This window comes from Anopheles arabiensis, chromosome 2 (assembly GCF_016920715.1).
Source record: "Anopheles arabiensis isolate DONGOLA chromosome 2, AaraD3, whole genome shotgun sequence".
Classification (NCBI taxonomy): domain Eukaryota; kingdom Metazoa; phylum Arthropoda; class Insecta; order Diptera; family Culicidae; genus Anopheles; species Anopheles arabiensis.
In genome coordinates, this window is record NC_053517.1 from 10,765,462 (window position 1) to 10,780,682 (window position 15,221).

Genomic DNA, 15,221 nt, shown 5'->3' on the forward strand with positions numbered 1-15,221 from the left:
CCTTTCGCTACCGAGTGGCGGTTCAACTCACCCGCGAGATATGTTTATTCCGTCAGGCGGCGGCGGCGGCGCTGCAGAAAGTGTCAGCTGGCCCAGAAGTGTCTGAAGCGCTGTCACGGTTGTCACCTAATGCGGTGTGGGTTGCTAGAGGCCGACGGGGGTAGGAGGACCGTCGGGACTGGATCATTTGACTGGAGATGTGGTCTGAATTTGGGGGGGGGGGTGAACGACCTGCAACCAATCTCACGGTGCATATGACTTCGTGCCGCCGCGCTGGCGTACACGCGTCGTCAGCCCGGCCCGGCATTATTTATGGTTGTTTTGCATGATATCTGTCGCTTTTGTTGTCGCCATAAATATGATAAAATATTTTGCCCCACTTCCCTTCCGAAACCGGTGCCGTCCATCAGGCTTGCCCGGTACGCGGCCCAAACCTCAGCAAGCCAAAAACCTCAGGAAAAGGATTACAGCAGTCCATTTCTCACGCGTGCTTTAGCCCTTTTTATTGAGCTTTGCTCGGTGCTTCCGACCGGAATGACCGGAACCGTCATCCATTTCTCGGGATCTTGCTTTCATGCCCGTGGACCTTTGGGCTTACACATACACAACTCTCTCTCTTATTTTTTTTTTCTCTCTCTCTCTCTCTCTCTCTCTCTCGCTGCATCACGCCCCTTTTGCATAGACTTAGTCAAGGGCGGTAACGCAATGCCGTGGCATTTGGGCAGAGCAATTTGAGGTTTTGATTTCGGTAAGGCAACATTTTTCGGGAATTTCCCCTGCCAAGCTTCTCGGAAAAGGGGATCGCACTTTGAAATGGCGGGCAAATGGGACAGAATGATAAATACTTTTACGGTCAGCGCGGATGGAGCGCGCTCCGTTCGAAGCGATCGGTTAGGCGTAGAAAATGGGACAAACCGTATAATCAAATTTGTTTGACCCTTGCCAATGTTGGAGAGGAGAAAAAAGGCACACACGCTCGCTAGTAATGGAATGTGATTGGAATATGAAATGACCAAGTTGCGCACGTTGTTGTGCAATATTGTTCGCCTTTGATGTGTGTGCTTGTTTTATGTTGCAATTTAATTTGATGTTCAAATCGTAGATAAAATCGCCAAATGTTCGTAGCATTTATTTGTTCCTTTTAATCGAGGTTGTTGAACAAAATATTGGTCCTGACAGTTTCTCGAAAAATGACAACACAAAACATAAAAATGAAGAAACTGTACAAAATGCTTCAGGCCAAAGACTTTGCACGACATCTCTACCACGTGTCATTAAAAGGCATTTTTACTCAAAGCATCGCCTTTCCTGTCACTCGTGTCCATCGCTCAACACGTGGTATAAATCTTTTCGCTCGCTAATTACCTTGATTACTTGTTCCACTTCCACATCGTAAACCACAAAGCTTCTAAGACTGCGAAAATCTGTTGCTAATGTTCGGTTGAGTGGAAAGACCGAGAGCAAGCAGGTTCTTGTTTTTGGTTTGCTTCTGCTTTCCTTCGGCACCTTCGGCACAAAATGACATCACGCTTTGCAGTCGTGGGGAGGACCCAAAACCCTCCCCGCTTTCCATCAGCGAGCATCATCGCTTCCAGCTGTTCACCACTTCGGCGGACAAAATACATCGCCATGTCACATCAAAACCGCATAAACGTCGCCATCGTCGACGGCATCGTCAGACGTCAATGGCGATTTAGCGTTCGCTTTGCCTCCTGCCGTCACCGTAAATCGAACCGAAAGAGAACCAAGCCGCACCGCAAAGGCAAGCCGTCAATCTGCATTCCGCTCACGGGCCACAAGTTAACGATCGTGGATGCAGGCTGGCGCTGGGATTATGTGCCGTGTGGGTGCCCGTGTTCCCCCCCGCCGTTTGCCACTCCTTTTGAGTTTTCTTGTGCATTTCACCACCACAACCGGTGCGTGCGTGTGTTTGTGTGTGTGTGTTTTTCTCGTGTCGATCTGAGCAGTTTTGTTTTATTTTACCCTGCTGAAGAAGTAGCTTACCCCCGCTGGAAGGACGGCCGATGTCAGACAGGCTGACGGTAAATTGCGGATGATCGTGTCAGCTTTTCCTGGGCCAGCCGGCCCTGTGCAGCGTACCAGTTTTCTGGTCCTGTGCTATTTTTTCTTTGTTGTTGCTACTTTTCTTTCCTTCTTCTTAACGCCCCTGCCACACCCCTCCCAGCTAAGCTAGGTTGGTTCAGGTTGAGTGGCACTCAGTAAAAAGTCACTTTCTTGTCAAATACTGTGTCACAAACTCGGGATGGTATGGCTCGGGAAAACACAACACTTGCCTGCGTCAAAGCCGTGAAGCGGAACACGTTTTCCATGTTTCCTATTTCCGTATGTGTGTTTGAATGTTTCTACTTGTTTTTTTTTATCTGAGGGTAGCTTTTGGTACACTTTAGCCACCACCGCCCAGTGCTGCAGGGTGCAAATGTGTGCGACAGGTGAGTAGCGGGAAACTTCTGCCACTGCTACGGTACGGCGTGTGCGCTGTCAACTTTGTCATTAGCAACTTTCGGACGCACTTTTTTTCCCGACGAGGCTTGTCGGATTTTCGGAGTAAGAATTTTGGAGGCATGCCGGTCGCCTTTTACAGCTTTTGGTTTGCTCTCGTAGAAGAAGTCGTCCCTTCGCCGAAACAAAACTCCAGCTCAGTGTGGAAGCAGAGAAAGGTTGCGCATCACAAAGCGCCACAATCACAGCTGTTTCGTACGTCGTCGCTGTGGACAAAATGTTCCCGAATGCCAGCAAACACTCAGGTGTGGAAAATGTGCCAAAGAAACCCCCTGCGATAAGCGACTGGATTAGTGAAGCAAGTTCCCCTTGTTTGCCTTGTGTTGCTGCCTCCCTGCCATCGCAGCGGGGAACAATAAATCCAGCTCGATCGATCGATTGCCGGCATCGTTTCCATGGGATGCAGGAGAGTGATTTTCGTAACAGCGAACGCATTCACCGCAAGACGCTGTCACGCTTGTAAAGTGGGTGGAAAATTGTCCTTCCTTTCAAGGTGCGGGACGCGGGAACAGTAGTGAAGCAGACAGGCCAAGAGTTATGGGACCAATAACGATACCGAGCGGCACTGTCGGACGACTCGTACGCGAACTGTGAGTGCAGTGTGCACGAGTGGCAAGATTAATTTCAATTTTCCACAACACGATTCTCAACGACTCGTGACATGATGCGCTTTCGGTGTCATCATCATTATCTACGGTGTGCGGTTCTGCTCGTCCGATCGAGGGAAAATGCACCGCGTACCGAGATTGCGCCCGAGCGGGACGGTTCGTTTGGTGGTGGATTTTGTCTTGCGTGACGCTATTTATCTTTCCCAGCTCTTCTGCTGCAACCGGGGCAAGGATGCTTTTTAAACGAAATGGTTCAGGGACAAACACTACAACAGCCACAAAAAAAAAAAACAATAACCAACAGCTACTCGTTTCCGGCTAAAGCAAAGCCAGAAAACAGCGAGAAGGAGCGTACGGCAAGAGGCAACATAAATCGTGGACATTGTTTTCGTGTTGTGCTAGGAAGTGACGCTCAACTGTGGCTGCTTTTAACTTTTGCACAAGTTTGAGCAGCTCCAAGCGAGCAAAAAATCGACAGAAGCAAAATGTCAAGCACCGCACAAAATGGTTTGATTCGGTGTCGATTAGGCGATTTGATTACGATCCATTTGAGACGTCCTTAAAGTTAAGTTAGTCGGTCGCATGGTGGTTGGGGGCTGGTGAGGTAGTAAGACGAGGCGGAAATCAGCGTCCAGTTTGTTTGATGAGTGATGTTCAAAGTTTTTTGGCGTAAAACTGAGGGACGCAAAATCAACACCAGTGCCGAGGGGATGGGAATCCGTGGACCGAATTTAAGTGTGGTCGTTAGGGATCGAAACTTGATGCGCAAAGTTTTGCTCGAGTAGTTCGAGTTAGGACTCGTGGAGAACATACTGCTCGGGAGAATGTTTGGCTTGGATGGCAACCGATGTTGATGCAACTTGGAAATATCGCTTTGGTTGATAAAAAAAAGCTCCCGAACAATATGTTGCGTGTTAAGCACGATCTAGATTTTTACAGATAGTTTAGGAAGCTTGGTTCACTGTCAATGCCCTCCAAATCATTTTATTTAGGTAGCAAATGGCATGGCAGGGATGTACCATGTTGGATGTGTTAAACTTCGGGAAATGACTATGTCAGTAATTTTTTGCAAAATTGATCACAATGGAAAAAGTCATGACATAGGCTGACTGACCAAGCGTTGGTCGCAAAAATGTCACGAAGCATGTATTGGTCACACCAATCGTATTGAGTATCACCTCTGTTTATCAATATTGAGTACGTGACGCTTCTTCTTCTTCTTCTTCTTTTTCTTTTTATTTTCTTTCTTCTTTTTCTTTTTATTTTTCTTCTTCTTTTTCTTCTTCTTCTTCTTCTTCTTCTTCTTCTTCTTCTTCTTCTTCTTCTTCTTCTTCGTTTTGTTATCATTGTTCTTCTTCTTCTTCTTCTTATTCTTCTTCTTCTTCTTCTTCTTCTTCTTCTTCTTCTTCTATGCGAGCATTGGAATATATCCTCCTATGAATGGACCCACCGTGCCGCAAATTCAGAGGCTTTCCAAGTTCTTTTAAACCCTTTCGACAACTCGTGGTCATATAGGTGCTGAGGTTAAAGAATTAGTCTTTAGGCTGGTTGACTGCCTTTAGCTATGGACTTTAAATTCCAACTTATTTGTTTTTATAAATTGCATGACTTGTTTTATGTTTTTTCCGTCCCCGTCTTTCGAATGTTGTTCGAAATATTCTATTGATATATTTAGTGGTGGGTTGTATATTTGGTATTCGAAGATCATATGTCTGGCTGTGTCTGGCACGTTACAGTTATTACAGCTTCCGTTGTTTACCTATTTTCATTTAATGCAACTAATATTTGCTATGCCCTTAGTTGTGCCGATTGCTTTTGCTGTAAGGTTTATATCGTGATGCCAAGGTTGAGTACGTGACGCTGAGATGAATTTTGTTTCAGTCAGGTTTTTGAATGACATTTACAATAATATTTTACAGCGCTAATAGCAGCGATTGAAACATTCTTTATGTGATTATTAAATATGAGATTTTTCAATTCCTTTGTTGAGGTACCGAGGCAAAACGAAGCGACAATTTACTTTCATTTAAAGAACATTTATACACATATAAAAAACTAAATCATTAATGACACACGATGACCTGTTTGTACCCCAAAAAAGAATAAAAGTATTCGTTCTGTGCTGTGGAAAACAGTTTGCTAAATGTGCCCTTGCGCGACACCAAAGCATCCCTGTCAACGCTCGCAACACAATTGACGTTCGAACCTATCAACACCTTATAAAGAGTGTCATCTTGAACAGGTTCCACCTATAATCAGACCACCAGCATAGGATGGGTAGTACCAGCAGCTTTTCTCAGTACGACTCCCAATAAGGGGGGGAAACAACTATTCCACACTGGCACGGTTGGTTCGGTTGTGATGTGGTTGAAGCTCCCAAAACCATTCCTGTCAACTCGCGTGTTCATCTAAACACTCACACAGACACACACACACACACACGTGCCATCAGCTCTGCGGGATGTGGGTGTGAAATAGGAAAAGTTTTGTGGGGAGAAAAACTTTCCCGGCATCTTCCTGCCAATGTGCCGTCGCCAGCGGATGCTCCTCGGATTACGCTCGGCTCCCACCAGGGGGTGTGCTTGGCGGAACGCTTCGGTGCGCCCGTGCAGTGAGACTGAGATTTCTAATCGTACGGTTGACTTCCCTTGCGCTATTTTTCCGGTACCTTTTGCGAAGGGAAAACATGAACCGGCTCTTAGCGTTCACATGTCAACTTTTGTCCAACGGCGCACGGCTCCACGCGACGAGACCGGGGCGGATAGGTTCGCAAAAAATTGAAGACGAATAAAGTCCCAAACTATTTGCTATCAACAAGCACTCTCCCAGGCTGGGCTGTGGCGCTGGGCAAACCTTTACGCTAGCAGGAGAAAGTTCAAACCAATGCCGGCCGCTCGGTACCGGCGCACATCAGCCGCAGCAGCAGCCGTGGTAGCAGCATCAGTTTCGCAAACCATGAATGGTAAGTAGATAGCTCGAACGAAGCGGGCAACAGCAACGAACAAACAAAAAAAAACATCTCCACCAAGCAAAGAGAAAGCAAAGCGCCACAAAGCTGAGAAGAAAAAATAGCTCCTTTTTATTTCTTCTACACAGCAAAAAAACATGACACCGGATGAGGCAGTATGTAGGTTTGCCTAGTTTCCAGTTCGCTGCACGGCACAACTCGGACCAGAAGCATACTTTAACGAATGCTTGATGCGGGCTCGAAAGCGAAACGGGAATAGAATGTACAGCCAAGTATACACACACACCACAAAAAAGCATACAGTGTAAAAGAGACAAAAAGTGTCGGAAAAAACGAAGTTCTAAAATACCTCGCCATGATACGGGAATGATATGGAACGGGAATTAGATTAGAAGTGAAATGGGTCCTTCCCAAACCAGCGAGCGAACCGTGGCGGTACGAGGTTACACATATGGTGGTGTGTGATTCTTTTTTCTCCCCTTCAAGTTTACTGTTCCACTGCGCAAAGGTTTAAGCAAAAAACAACAAAATCGCACACACACTCAAAAACATCCTCTCTGTTGCACGAGTCAAGTTTCCGGCTTCTTGACCCCAATGCTACAGCGGTGACCGGAAAGAGGACGGAAACAGCCCCAAGAAATGGAATTAGGATTTTTCTACGCTCCGGAGTAGCAAACGGACGCGGAGACTTTTCCAACTTTCTCCCTTCCCGGACACTCGGTTCACTGTCATCTTGCATAAGTGGATGACTGCTTGCCTGTCAGGGCGGTCAACAGTATCTCTCTCTCTCTCTATCTCTGGACATGGTGTCCCGTTTGCTTTGGTTTTGAACATAGAGAAAGCGTTTTGTTTGGATTTCATCATCATTAGGAGCTAGCGCTAGCGGACGGTCTGCCGTGCGCTGTAATCAAATAGAAATTAAATGCCATTCGGCTGGAAATTCGGCAATTCGGAAATGGCTAGCAAGAGGACAGCTTCATCTTCTGACATGTTTCGATTTAAAATCGGGGCTTGTGGCTTTCAACGCAGGTGCTGGGGGGACTGGAGTTTACGTCGATGCTGGGACTTTCACCGCACAAGCAAAGCGCCCATAAAAGGGTCTGATGGAATGCTTCTGAATGATTGTGGATGCTGTCTTTCCGTTTAAAAAAAACAGGCCTTTTGGAGCAACGGTAGACGGTAGAAAAGTTTGACGGGTGAAAGAAGTGGAACATATTTTTGTCGAAAATTGGATTGAATTTCGAACGAATTCGAGTGGCGTCATCGGATGAGCACGATAAAAGACGTCTCCGTGCGGGAATGATCTGTCTCCGGTGCTCTGTGATTCGGGCCCCACGCTTGGCGCACATGCTGGGCACACAAAGTGCCCGGTCCAGCAACCGAACCGGATATTGGACCGGGGGTGGCAGATTTCAAGTGGTCTCGGGATCCAACCCGAACACGCGACCATACTACACCGGGCTCTGCTTCGGTCGCGTTAGCAGAGCGGGTGGTGTTTGAAAGTTTAATGCACATACCGGCACGGTAGGCACGTGCACGGGACCGGGGAACGGTTTGGTTCAAAATTAACACACTCACTCCGCTGGCCGAACCCTGATCCCGACCCGCAACCGGACCCCGCTCGCGGCAGGATCATCCGGCGGTTCCACGGTCAGTCGTGTTCCGTGCGGTGGCTTTTCGTGAGTGGACACGATCGGATGACATCGCTGTAGCTGACAAAATCAATTAACCTGCTGGTGCGGTGGATCCGACGCCAGTCGAGATGCTTGGGCAATTTCGGGCTACCCGGTGGCCTTGGCGTAGTGGCACAAATTTACCACTAATTGAACAAACTGTATCCGGTTACCTCTGGGGGGAAAAGGGGAAGCGAGAAGAAATGGTCGGTCGTGGTCACTCTGCCCCCCCCCCTGCTTCACTCACGATGAGTCCAGCGATGGTGGAAGCCATTTCCCGTTGCATTGCTCATTATGTCGCCAATGTTGTCGCTCGCCCGAGTGGCCAGGCGCCGGTGTCCGGCTGTGATAGAAGAGGAGTGGATGAAACCGTAATCAAATTCATGTTTGCGGTTGCATCGGCATGCGGTAGCAATCAGGCGCAGTTGCAAACCTCGGTACGGAGAGAGAGAGATAGAGAACGAGCAAGCCGATGCCCGTGCTCTTCCGGTGCTTTGTTCGATACTGGCCAGGTTGGAGCAGTAGGGAGCAAATGCTGGAATCGATTGTGACATGCCGGAAAATTAAGCTAGCTCTACCGGTTCCTGATGCCGGATTGATGGTCCGGCCACTCGGTACGAATGAACAGGATACTGACACACACACACACTCATCTTCGAGCCGTATTTCGATGCACAGTGAACTGGGCACGATGGAACAATACACTCTTTTCGGGGCATTTTCCCGTCGATCTGAAACCCGCAGCTCAGCGCAGGAGGGTGGATGAACTTTTGGGAGGGTAACAAGGTCGAAGCTAATTAAATACCGTCGTTACGTTCCGAGTTGGAACAACACTGTTGACCGAAGGGAAAATGTAACTGTATCGTGTGTGGTGCAACAGAATGGGAAATTATTTTTTTTTAAATCTCTTTCATGATCAAAATGTTTAAGCGACGTCAGCAAAAGAAGCTGTGGCATGAAAATAATATTATGCATATTTTCATTCAGTTGAGCCAGATTGCTTTTTTTTAAATATTAACTGTCCTTAAGCTAAAACAGTTTGTTTTAAGAATTTTGCAATGCCACACCTCCCTTTTGGCATTTTTTAAATGATTCAGATGAAATCCAGTTGCAAGAGTAGAGCTGTAGGTCTAATACAAACACTTAAAACATTACAATATTTACCGAAATCCCATTTTCCGCACTCCGAAAACCTACCCACCAGTGTCGGGAAAGCACCACCGTGAATAATGCAAAGTAAAGAGCAGCTTTTTGACTTCCATCCCCAAAAACTATCTTATCTATTGCGCCGTGTTTCATTTGCAAAACCACTGGAATGTGGCGTGAAAAGGTCGGGTTTGGGCTTTTCGCTCCCTCCCGTGTTGGCCCTTTTCTCCGCCAGCGGCAGCAATATCCGACACAGCGAATCCCAGCTCCTCCACCCCGCATGATGCTACACATTCCCTTCAGTAATAAAAAAAGCCACCGTGTCGTGCCGTAATGAAACCGGCAAAAGCCATCTGCGTAGACGAACCCCTGTGCGGAAGAGTTATGAAATATGCTCCAGTGTCCCGTGGTGACCATCCCCCCTCCCAAAGGGATCGTTTCGGGCGGGGGGATACGGGTCCATCAAGGGCGTTCGTTTCATCTTCTCACCACCACACACACGGGAGCACGAAGCGAATGTGGCCGACGCCGACGGGAACCACTTCCAGCGCATAAATTAATGTAAAATGTATGTACGGTTGCGAGAGTTGTTCCACTCTTTTCCATCCCCGGTGCGGGTGGGACGACAACGACGACAACGACGACGACGACGCTGGCGGTGGTTCGCACATTAGCTTGCACGAGCAAACGGTACAGCAGTAGATGTGGAGAGTGATGATATGATTTTTGGTCTTTCTTCACACCTCGTTGGTTGGTGGATGAGGGCCAAGATGTGTGGAGGCTACCTTCCACACACCAGGAACCGGTGGCCTTTACTTTATTCAACGGGAGCTTCCGTATGAACCACAGACACAGAACCAGAAGTTTCGCTTTTAAGAGTTAATGTAAATTAGTAACAGTAACATCATCATCGCTACCAAGGGGCCACCCGCACGGGAGCCTCGCTTAATGACAGCTGGGACAACACTGACAACCCACTCATACACACACACACACACACCCACGTCCCAAAAACCTTTTTGGCCGTCCGGGCACGAGTGGGACTGCAATTCGAGAAAGCCACTTCATGCCAAAAGGGGGGTGCAAACGCTACCAGTGAATTATGTTGGTCGAGTTTGTACCGTCGAGTGGGTTAAACAGCACGGATGAAAGGGTTCCGTGCTGCTGCGTGGTGAAATGGGCTTTCGAACGAGTAGAAATAGAATAGGGCAAGTGTTCTGGGGCAAGGTTAGGTTAGGTGTAGAGGATAATCCTTGAATTTGCCTCACAATGTTTAGATCATTTCCACTAAGTGTTGAGTGAATAATCAATCAACTCCAACAAAAACGCCTAAACTTATGCAATTCGTTACACATAAGCCATTTAACTTGGTTTGTGAATCGGATGTCAAAAACATTCCCTAAACAATGTTGTCCCGTATTAGGAGCGATTATTACAACAGCTCCTTCGTACGAAAATTTGCCTATCGACTATCAGTTCCTGTCTCGTGCTAAGCGCTGTTCCTGGCACACTTAAGACAAATTCATTTGCATATTTAGCTGAGCGAGTCAAACAAAAAGAAACACAAACAAAAGAACATGCTGGCAAATGGGTGAAAAAAACTATTTCTACAAAATATGCAGACAGCTCATTGCAACCACGGTAAAGTGTTCTCTAAAGACTCTACCCGACTGTAGAAGGGACACTCTCGTTGACGATAAAGCCATGTCGCGGTGATGGTGTTTTGGGAGCGGACGTTTCATGTTTTTCCTTCAGCCTCGCCCATTTTACACACACACACACACACACACACACACACACACACACACACACACACACTGACAAACACACTCATTTTCGGTGTAGCGAAAAAAGAAAACAACTTTACTGCCGAAGCATATTCCCCGATGCGACAATTTGTGCACGAAACAGGTTCCTCGCTCCATCCCTGTGACGGTACCGGCGCACTGTCTTTGCAAAGGGCGCCGAGAATGAAAACAACATTTTACGGCAGTTTTGCATAGGCGCATGGAGCAAAACAAAAAAAAAAACAAAAAACAAAAAAAGTGGAAACCAGCACACAAACGCACACAAACAGCTTCACAGCGCCCTTATGGTCGCCCCGCGTACACGGGCCACTGCGTTGTCCACGCGTTCCGCGGTCCCAGATACAAATCATTTTTAAATAAACCATTTAGAAGCTGTAACGCTATCTTAATTTCCCCAGATGCAAATGATTTGCCCGTAAAATATGTGTGCGTGAGTGGCAAGAGGTAAGGCGAGCGCTGTATGTGCTGTTACACACATACACAAAACGTAATAACAAATGGGAGGAACAAAGAGAAAAAAGAAAGCTTCACCGTAACGTTCACCAGAGGAAGTTGTACTCGTGGTAGCGTTTTTGCTGGTTGAAAAAAACGGGGGCGATGTGAGAAAAGTGCCATGAGCAGAATACACGTCGCACCATTCCACCCCGGGGTGTGAACGAGTGGACAGTTACAGGTTGACCGGAGCGGCTTCGGTGCAAAGTGGTGGCACGGGGATGAGGCACCTTCGCCTTTCATCACAGCCGGTTGGTGTGATCCTTTATGGGAGCTCGTTCCGTAGTTGGAAGCTATTCGGTTTCCAGCTAAACTGCCACGCTCATACCGGAACACATTCATAATGAGCCCGGGATCGTATAAATCTAATGAAATCCGATTTAATTTTAATGACTGTCAGCATGCGAGGTGCGCCAACCGTCACACACACTCGATGACGGCATAAGACTGGAGCAAAGCTTCCCTGTTTTTAGATCCTTTGCGACGCCTGGTGTGTTTGGTAGGCGTACGTGCAGCATGATGAAATGATGGATCAACGTCAATTGGTAGCTTTTTGAGTGAGCCGGGAGCCGCACTTATAAGCGAACGGGAGTATGGAATATCTCGCTGGTCGAATGTAAATAAATGCTACCGCAGTCGAGCGTTCGACTGAATTTCGGGAACGCAGGAAAGCTTCCCCTCCCTGGTGGGATAATTGTAATTCCCTCACGGTCGCAACCTTTCGGACACTTATCGTGTTGGCACGTAAATTATTCCGTACGCTGTCCTAGCGTGTGCTGCGAGTAAGGATATTAGGGGCCCGCTCCAATTTTGTTCTAACAACGCAAATGACAAATTTATCATGTTTCCCGGAAGTAATTTAATGTGGTTTTGTAAATTATACAATAAGGTAACCTTTGTGGAGGGGTGCGAGGAATTGTGAGAAATGTATGTATCTGTAAGTGGTTCGCAGGTAGCAAAAGCGTTCGGAACGGTGAGTCTTATGAGGTAGTCATTTGGTAAATATCAAATATTTTCTATTAACTGTTAAAAATATTCTCTTCACAAAACTGTAGCAAAACTGTCCATTCAACAAACCAAGCAAAATCCAGCGAAGGAACAAATACTGTCAAGCTACAAACATCCAGTCCCAGATGCTCCACGGCAGAACTTCGCCGGAAGTTCGTTGATTTCCGGAAGACTTTTTCGATCAAACTTTGTGTCAAAACTCTCCACCCATCAAGCGCATTACGAACAGAAAAACGTCTTCTTCGCTGAACGCTTTCGTTCGACGACGCTTTCATTGCGGCTAAGTAAAAGCACGACCAGGCAGTGATTGTGTTCGCGAGAAAAAGGTAAGATTGATTAAACGATTTCCGGAGATTGTAGATACACTTTACCGCGTTGTGTACCGCACGATACCAGGGTGCGCGATATCCAATTCCCTTTCCACACTCCGAGGCAGAAAAATACGGCCTGTGTCGCGCTGTGCCAAAACAGCGCTCAAGTATACTCGATTACCACGGCCCGGGCAACCGAGTCTCACGCCTGCCGAAGGTGATGGATTCATTGTCATCGCAAACCGCTCTCCCTAATCAATGCCCTTTCCAGTCGGTTCGGGTTCCAGGAACGCGCGGTTCGATCTGTTCTAGGTTTGGTTTCGTGTGGAAAACTTTCTCCGAAAAGGCATTGGTCCGCTCCTCCGACCTCGTACTAGGTGGCTCTAGGGTTCGGTCGGTTTAGTTTGGTTAAGTTTGTGGTTTTGGTCGTCTTTTTATCGCCAGAGCTGGCAACGATGCGCTGCGAAGCAATCAGGACGGCCGGGAGATGGGTAGTAATTTACCACAAACACAAGGGACGAGTGGTTTGTTTGGATGAGTTGTGCAGGGAAACAGAACAGCAGTGGGTTGAGTTTTCCCAACCTGTAAACGAGCCATTTCAAGCCCCTTAAAAACAAGTCAACCGTTGCAGTTTTCACTACGACCCGCTCGGTGCCGAGTGTTCCCGGTGTCAGTTCAACCCGTTGATGGTTGGAGTTTGTGTGTGTGTGTAGGTATGTGTGTGAGTGTGTGTGTGTGTGTGGGTGTCAGCCAACTGCCTTTGGGTGCCTTTTTGTTTCTGGTCCCTCGACTATTTACCTATTCGGAAAACCCTTTTAATTTATTCGATAGCAACCGTACCTTACCGGTTGTGTCACTTTCCTTTCTTCCCTCCCGCGCATGCCTTCTATTTTCTCACGCCCTTCCCTTCCAACCCTTTGCTTGCCTTCCCGGTGCTGCAAGGTGCGCGTACGAACCGTTTGGGGTAACCACGGGCTGGGAAAAACTGGGAACCTTCTGGAGTTCCTTTTGATGATCCCGGTGACCAATGTAAATAAGTGAAGTGAGCGAATGTTTGCCTAGCACGAAAAGAACAATACGGGTGTCCGTGGACGAATGTCAAACGGTCTGGCGTCAGGGTTCCCCCCTTTTGCTGCCAGCTACTAGAAAGCCTTTTTTCCCCTGTTTCGGTAACGATTTGACTAGAAATGTTCACCGCGGAGGGAGAAAAAGCGTTCCTTCCAGAAGCGTTCCTCAAAAGAAAATTCGACTCCTAGACGTTCGTAATGGAGAGTTTCCCTCTTTTCTCTGCTGTACCGTTTTATCAATGCGAAAAAAAGCCCTTTTCGGCCTGCGGATGACATTGGCGTGTCCGTAAATGGATCCTTCCCACACGGTGGCACCATCGGGCAGGTGACAATTGTCCAGAATAAATTGTCCGTTTAGCGCATTTGCGTTCGTTCGCCTTGGTTCTCAATCGTCCCGATTTCATTTTGCCCCGGCCGGACTGGATAGTGGCTGCCGGGGGGGGGGGGGGAGGGATTTTCTTTTTTGCTGCCACATCGCTTGCTCATCGCTTTATCGTTTAAAGGCTTTCCAGTTTTCGAGCCGAGATCGGGGGCACAAGATTTGCCCTTAATCTCATTTTACCGTATGGCCCAGCGCTCTGCGAGTTCCGACTAGTGTGTGTATGTGTGTGTGTGTGTGTGTGTGTGTGTGTGTGTGTGTGTGTATGTGTTTTGTGTTCGTTGTCGCTTCCCTTTGCTGAAGAAACCCGAAAATTAGACGCAAATGAAATGTCCGTAAAAGTGCAAAGGTCAGGCGGTGAACGGTGAGCGTTTGCGTTGATAAAACATTAAATTAAATGACTCATTTGCATTTGCAAAGGCTCAACTGCCCCGCCAGCTACGCTCCTGCCCGTACAAACGTTTGCCGCGGTATGAAAAGCAGTCAGGGCAGAACCCGGTTCCGCGACACAATCTTGACAGTGTTTGCTGTCCGCCCGCGTGAGTGATAAGGATGCCCACGATGGTTCGCACGATGGTTTTGGCACGGTTTGCGATTAAATGCTCCTTTTTGCGGGAGCTTACTTACAGAAGACGTTTAATTTCATCGAAGTTTCCTTGGTCCCCCGCTTCACCAGCTCGTTCGTCGCCCGGCAGATTAACGTTTTGCCGTGGTCCTCCCGGGTCGGCGTGAAGCTGAGCGATGCCAGTGTGCTGTTACCATCCTCGGACGTCTGGACGATTGAGCGACGAAAAGGGAGAGAGAAAGAGAGAGAGAGAGAGAGAGAGAGAAGAAACGTACAAACAAAACGGTAGGTTTACTTTCAAATAGATCGTAATGGTGTCGGAGAAGCAAAAAAACAACATTTTGCCTGCGAATAGGAAAAGATTAGTGAATGAAAATGCAAATGAAGGTCTTTCGTGTGTGGGTGTTTTCTTCTTCTTCTTCTTCTTCTTTTTTAATGAATCTCACCGAAAACGAACAAGCAAAACAACACCTCCGTGTATATTCCCCAAAAGGGCAAAGAGAAGAGAAGGCTGCTCGTTATTTGTGTCCCGTGCAGACCCAAAAACAGCAACAAAAAAAGAAGAGTGCGAACGAGCCGCTTCTTTTTATCACTCCTAGTATAGCATAAAAATTCCACTCCAGTTATGATGAAGCAATACAGGTGAGTAATTATCCCTTCCAGACAATAAGGGAGC

The 15,221-nt window shown here is 47.5% G+C and overlaps 1 protein-coding gene across 4 annotated transcripts in view; it reads right to left on the bottom strand.

The window, feature by feature from the left end:
* Window positions 1-15,221, bottom strand: part of LOC120894809 (hemicentin-1) — a 186,170-nt gene that overhangs the window by 83,755 nt on the left and 87,194 nt on the right. For all 4 annotated transcript variants that reach the window (XM_040297639.1, XM_040297640.1, XM_040297641.1 and 1 more), the window contains exon 9: window positions 14,608-14,752. In XM_040297639.1, coding sequence (XP_040153573.1) covers window positions 14,608-14,752 — 145 coding nt within the window. The remainder of the gene's footprint in view (window positions 1-14,607; window positions 14,753-15,221) is intronic.